The 6836-nt window shown below is 48.0% G+C and overlaps 1 protein-coding gene across 1 annotated transcript; it reads left to right on the forward strand.

Annotated features, from left to right (window-relative positions):
* Positions 1-2126: 2126 nt before the first annotated feature.
* On the forward strand, positions 2127-3298 carry LOC107742972 (RNA-directed DNA polymerase homolog). Its single transcript, XM_016556060.1, has 2 exons — positions 2127-2255; positions 2744-3298. Exons 1-2 carry the CDS (start codon positions 2127-2129, stop codon positions 3296-3298), a joined length of 684 nt encoding a protein of 227 aa, XP_016411546.1.
* Positions 3299-6836: the final 3538 nt, after the last annotated feature.

The raw sequence follows: 6836 nt of genomic DNA on the forward strand, positions 1-6836 counted from the left end.
GTGATTAATACACTGATGTATTTTTGTTTAAATATGTTTTTGTCCTAAACTCAGTGTGTGACTATAGCCACAGTCTCTCTCCGGCTCTCCGTGCAGGGCTGTTTCCTCTCAGATGCTGACTGGACATCTTTATAATGAGACGGAGGTACAGCACGTTAATGTGCTTGTGTCTGGAATTTCTGACTGCAGAAAACAGAGAAACACCCATTTCCTACAGTTACACCCACTTACACTGGCTTTACACTACATAATGTCAGGATAGAATTAACTATGACACTCACATGCACTCAACACTGTTTCTTGCTCATGGAGAACCTGTTGTTTGACTGCAGTTTGAGTCCAGCCTTCAATATGTGATATGTTGAATTAACAACGTCAATACACTGTGACTTTAAATGTTTCTATGTTCTGGTTTATTTCTATCCAAGTGCTATTCTTTGTTTAAGCTTCTCTCGATAAATTAATGAATGTATAATTAACAAACAATTGCAAATGCGTTACACACAATTATGGCATTATTAAAAAGCATCTGTTGTGAAAAGTCTTATTGGGTCATATATCACTATATTAAATATGGTAAATGGAAGCTTAACGCAATAAACTCTCTAAATGACCAATATGATCAAAACTTTGCTGAAAGCATGTTGATAGTTTATGCTTTTTTTTTATCAAGTAAAAGGCCTTTTAATGTAAAAAAATGTCCACCTTGGTTCACATGTCTTTTTGTTGTGAAATCTTTAATGATTTTTATAAAGTAAACAATTTTTCACAATTTTACTAATATTGGACTGAATATCCATAATTTTTTTAATTCTTTTTATATTTTATGTAAATTTCAATAAACTGTTCAATTAAAAATATATATTTTTGTAGGGCTGTCAAACGATTAATCGCGATTAATCACATCCAAAATAAAAGTTTGTGTTTACATAATAGCAGTCAGAGAGTCACAGTCACTTCAATCACGTGATTCATGCAAGAAAGCAAAAGACTGTCACTGCAAGTTCAGCCCTCTGAACCTTGTCACTGTGTGCTACACTCACCTCTCGTCACCACCTGGTTCACTCCATAGTCTCTGTAAATAAAAACCCTTGTTTGACCACTTACCTCTGTGTCTCCTAGCCTGTGTCGTGACACCTAAATGTGTGTGTGTGTGTACTGTGTATATTTATGTATGTAAATACGTTTTTTCTTAAATATAGCCTATATATGCATGTGTGTATTTATATACACAGTAGCCTAATAAATATACACACAATTTTATTTTGGATGCGATTAATAGCGAAAAATCGTTTGACAGCCCTAATTTATTATTATTATTAATTTATTTATTTATTGCTATTATTTCGTATATCAGGCTTCACAGGGTAAAAGCCTGAATTAAATCTGTTAGTCATATAAAGCGATCTTTTCTGTTGGATTAAACCGCTCGATTTATAAATTAGGCTATCTATGATGTCTTAATTATTATTGGTTTTTTTTTCATCGTACATGGAGGAATTGGTCAATACCCTTCGACCTACCCTCATGCCGGCGCCAGCCCCGGCACCTGTCTCTGTATGTCCCATGGCCATCCCTGCTTCCTACGCGGGTGACGTAGCTGGGTGTGGCGGCTTTCTACTCCAAGTCTCTCTCTTCATGGAGATGCAGCCACAGAGGTTCACCACCGAGCTATCAAAGTTAGCATTTCTCATCTCCCTGTTAAGTGGCAAAGTGTTGCTGTGGGCGAAGGCGATCTGGAATGCCCAAAGTGTCATTATTAACTCCTATGAAGATTTCTCCAACCATTTCAAGGAGGTCTTCGGTGTTGCCACTGGAAGGCTGTCCGCACAAGACCAACTCCTACGATTACGACAAGGTGCATCATCTATTGACGAATATACTCTGGAGTTCCGCACGCTTGCTGCCACCAGCAGATGGAATGAGGCCGCGCTGCTGAGTGCTTTTCGCCTGGGGCTCAATGCCCGCATTCGCGGCCAGATGGCGATCTACAACGACAACGTGGGACTGGAAAATTTCATGCAGCGCGCCTCCCGCATTTCGCAACTCCTGACTGCCTGTTTTACGAGGACGAAGCCGCACGCCAGCTAGCCTCACCCGCTTCCGGTCCCTCTGTACCAGAACCCATGCAAATGGACTCCGCTCGATTATCCTGCATGGAGCGTGCTCGCCGCCTCGCAACTGGACAGTGTCTGTACTGTGCCTCCCCGGATCATTTCATCAGAAACTGCCCCGTGAGACCTCCACGCCCAGCGGTGAGTACGATTCAACTTGAGCCAGATATTTCTACATTGTCCCTTCTTCCAGTGCAAGTACTTACCTCAGAATCCTCTGTTTCAGTCTCCGCCCTTGTCGACTCAGGCTCCTCGGGGAACTTTATATCTCAAGCACTCCTAACTCTACTCAACCAACCCCGTAAGCGGCAGCCCAGGGAGCTCCAAGTCGAAACAATTCAAGGAAAGTCGCTTGGGCGTGGAAGGGTTAATTATCGAGCTACCCCTCTGACGTTGAGAGTTGGATGTCTGCACGAGGAAACCATCTCATTTCTGGTACTGGAGGGACCCACGGTGGATATCATCCTCCTCAACCAACATTCTCCAGAAGTCAGATGGGATCCTTGTGAAATCACTCGCTGGAGCGAATACTCGCAGATCCAAGTGTGTTCCACCCTCGTCGAAAGCCCTGAGCCTCAGGTGAAGTGTACGATCCCATCTGACTACCAGGCGTTCCAGGATGTGTTCAGGTGGAGGATTACATCAAAGGGGCTCTCCAACAGGGTTTCTTCCGGCCTTCCACATCACCCGCCGCCTCAAGCTTCTTCTTCGTGGGCAAAAAGAACGGAGGCTTGAGGCCATGCATCGACTACCGAGCCCTGAACTCCCAGATGGTGAAGCTGCCGTATCCACTTCCTCTGGTCCCAGCCGCCCTCGAGGAACTCCGTGGAGCCCGCATATTCTCCAAACTAGACCTGCGGAGCGTGTATAACCTCGTTCGAGTCCGGGCGGGCGATGAGTGGAAGACGGCATTCATCACACCCTCAGGCCACTACGAATATCGGGTCATGCCATATAGCCTATCCAACTCACCGTCCGTCTTCCAATGCTTCATGAACGAGGTGTTCCGGGAGTTCCTCCATCAGTTCGTGATTGTCTACATCGACGACATCCTTATATACTCCCGGAACCTGGACAAACATCGCCACCATGTAACGCAGGTCCTTCAGCGGCTCAGAGAACACCATCGATATCTGAAGTTGGAGAAATGTGAATTCCATCGCTCCACGGTACAGTTCCTCTGATACAACAGCAGCCCCGAAGGTATCCAGATGGACCAGGGGAAGGTAACAGGCATTCAGCAATGGCCACTTCCACAGTCAGTGAAGGAACTGCAGCAATTCCTAGGATTTGCCAACTTCTATAGACGATTCATTCACCAGTTCAGTCGGCTCACAGCGCCCATAACGTAATGCTACGTGGCAAGCCCAAGTCTCTGTCCTGGAGCCCTGATGCCCACGAAGCCTTCCACCATCTCAAAGAAGCGTTCAGCACTGCCCCAATCCTTCGTCACCCGGATCCTCAAGCCCCCTTCGTAGTCGAAGTTGACGCCTCTACCACCGGCGTCGGGGCCGTGCTGTCTCAGTACCTTGGTGAGCCTCCCCGTCTCCATCCTTGCGCATATTTCTCCCGGAAACTGACCCCTGCGGAGCAAAACTACGACATCGGAAACCGTGAACTGCTGGCCATCAAGTTAGCTCTGGAGGAGTGGCGTCACTGGCTGGAGGTAGCCTCTTCTCCATTCACCGTCATCACCGACCACAAGAATCTACAGTACTTAACATATGCTAAACGCCTTAACCCCCGTCAAGGCCGCTGGGCCCCGTTCTTCACAAGTTTCCATTTCATCATTACCTACCGTCCCGGAAACCAAAACCCCAAGGCAGATGCACTCTCCCGTTTACACGCTCCGGATCAACCCTCAGATCCAGAACCCATTCTCCCTCCGGCCCTCATTGTCAGCTCTATTCAATGGGAACTCACCGAACGCATCCGTGACGCCACCCACACCGAGCCAGCTCCGCAGGGAGGCCCAGAAGGAAAGACATACGTTCCATACTCCCAGCAATTAACCCTTCTGGGCTCAGTTCATGAAGTACCGGGCTCTGGACACCCAGGCAGCCAGCGGACCCTCTCGCTCATTCAAGCTCTGTACTGGTGGCCCGGTATGGCCAAGGTATCATCAGGTACATCCGTAGCTGCTCAGTCTGCGCCATGTCGAAATCCCCTTGCCATCTTCCATCTGGCAAACTGGTTTCCCTACCTGTTCCCCAAAGACCCTGGTCTCACATCGGGGTGGACTTCGTCTCGGATCTTCCTAATTCGGAGGGCAACACGTGTGTGTGCTCATGGTCGTGGACCGTTTCTCCAAAGCCTGCAAATTGATCCCCCTGACAAGCCTTCCCACTGCTCTCGAGACCGCAGAGAGTATCTTTCACCATGTGTTCCGAAATTACGGTCTACCCGAGGACATTGTTTCAGACCGGGGTCCCCAGTTCATCTCGCATGTATGGAAGGCATTCTTTCAGCTCCTTGGGGTTACAGTCAGCTTATTTTCCGGATACCATCCCCAGACTAACGGCCAGACTGAGAGAAAGATCCTAGAGCTCGGACACTACCTTCGGTCATACTGCTCAAACGATCAGCACAGCTGGAGCCGCTTCCTCCCTTGGGCCGAGTATGCCCAGAACTCCCTCAGAAAATCCACCACCGGCCTTACACCTTTTCAATGCATACTCTGTTACCAGCCCCCGCTCTTCCCCTGGACGGAGGAGCCCTCGGAGGTTCTAGCTGTGGACTACTGGTTCCGAGAGAGCGAGAGGGTATGGGACTCAGCACACATCCATCTCCAGCGTGCAGTGCGGAAGCACAAATTCTTCGCAGACGTCCGTCGGTCAGATCCCCCTCAGTTCCAGCCAGGCGATTGGGTCTGGCTATCGACCCGAGACCTCCGCCTCCCCCTGCCATGCAAAAGGCTGAATCCCCGCTACATAGGTCCCTTTCCAATACAGAGGCAGGTCACTGACGTCACGTATCAGCTCCAATTCCCGGCAAGGTACAGAATACATCCCACATTCCACATCTCACTCCTGAAACCTTTCTCTCCTTCCACCACAGGATCCACCGAACCGGACGCACCTCCTCCCCCAGAGGTTTTGGAAGAGGCTGCAGTCTATCAGGTCCATGACATTCTGGATTCACGGCAACGGGGTGGCCGGCTCGAGTACCTGGTGGACTGGGAGGGATATGGACCAGAGGAAAGATCCTGGGTGGCCCGGGACGATATCCTAGACCCCTTACTTCTGGAGGAATTCCATTGTAACCGCACGAATTGTCCTGCACCCAGAGGCCGTGGCCATCCCCGTCGTCGTGTTAGGGCATCAGGAGCCACCCCTGGGGGAGGGGGTAATGTCAGAGAGTCACAGTCACTTCAGTCACCACAGTCAACACAGTCATCAGCACCGAAGGTCACAAGATCACAATCAACTGCATTCTAATTCCCCGCACCTGCTGCAGCTCATCAAGCTCCCCTTTATTAGTGCTCACCTCACACATGCTCTTCGTCCGGTCTACCGTTCACAACCTTGAACCTAGCCTGACTCTCTTGCTAATTACCTGTGTGTTTCCTTACCTCAGACGTTCCAGATTCTCCACCGCTCCACGTGATTCCTGCAAGAAAGCAAAAGACTGTCACTGCAAGCTTGAACCTTGTCACTGTGTGCGCTACACTCACCTCTCGTCACCACCTGGTTCACTCCATAGTCTGTCAATAAAAACCCTTGTTTGACCACTTACCTCTGTGTCTCCTAGCCTGTATCGTGACACCTTGCTTGTAAGCAATATTTTGCTGATGTGACCACACCATGAAAACCTCCGATGTAATCTACAGAAATGATCAATGAACAAGATTATTCAGTGTAAACTATTCTAATCAATGGTTTGATTCAAAATCATTACCCGTAATACAACTGAAGTACGATACCAAGGAAGTGGAGATGAATCACACAAACGCCATTGGCTCTCATTTGTCGTGTGATGCGTCATTCTGCAAAACACTTAATTTCTAATCTATTTAAAGGTGCAATAGGTGATTGTCTTCAGAAACATTTTTTGTTATGCTGGTTGAAAGTCCCTTCACATCCCGATAGCAATCATTAAGTTAAGTGGTCTAAAAGTATTTATATATTCTGTGGAAGGCGTAGGACCAAGAAATTTTCATCCAATCAAAACGCTCGGTCCGAGTGTTTTAATTGGCTTTCCTACCTGCCTGTCAACGTATGTATTAGCATACCTCTGTGCACCCAGTTCGCACAGACAGGATACTTCATCAGCACGTTCACGCACGCTGTGCAGACAGAGCGAGAATGGCAGACAAACATCAACAACCCGATCTTCCTTCCTGGTATTGTAGTACTTTTACTAACTGTACTATAAAGTTTTCTCACCGGTGAACGACACATGATGTAGCCAAGCAGTTCCCAATTCCAGTTGTCATGCCCCCCGCTCTGCATATTTTGCATGTCTCGCTTAATTAACACACCCGATTCAGATAACCAGCTCGTTAGAAGTGAGCTACGTGCATGAACTGTGTTCCGATCGATATGATCCCTACACAGTGTACATTGCTCCCTACTCCCTGAGCAGGAGAAATCCGTTGAAGTTTACTTAACTTCTCATTCACGGATTTGCGCTGCGCAGCGTCTGGATGCGAGGGTGCGAGGACTGGAATTGAGAACCGCTGATGTAGCCTATTGTAATGTTGTCTCTGGTATTCTGGTCTGT

The sequence above is a fragment of the Sinocyclocheilus rhinocerous genome, unplaced genomic scaffold (genome assembly GCF_001515625.1).
Source record: "Sinocyclocheilus rhinocerous isolate Xijiao unplaced genomic scaffold, SAMN03320098_v1.1 scaffold45, whole genome shotgun sequence".
In the NCBI taxonomy this organism is placed as follows: Eukaryota; Metazoa; Chordata; class Actinopteri; order Cypriniformes; family Cyprinidae; genus Sinocyclocheilus; species Sinocyclocheilus rhinocerous.

Coding starts and splice junctions, on each gene's coding strand:
- LOC107742972 (XM_016556060.1), top strand. CDS start 2,127: ATGCAAATGGACTCCGCTCGATTATCCTGCATGGAGCGTGCTCGCCGC. Junction 2,256..2,743: donor TGAGACCTCCACGCCCAGCG/GTGAGTACGATT, acceptor GGATGTGTTCAG/GTGGAGGATTACATCAAAGG.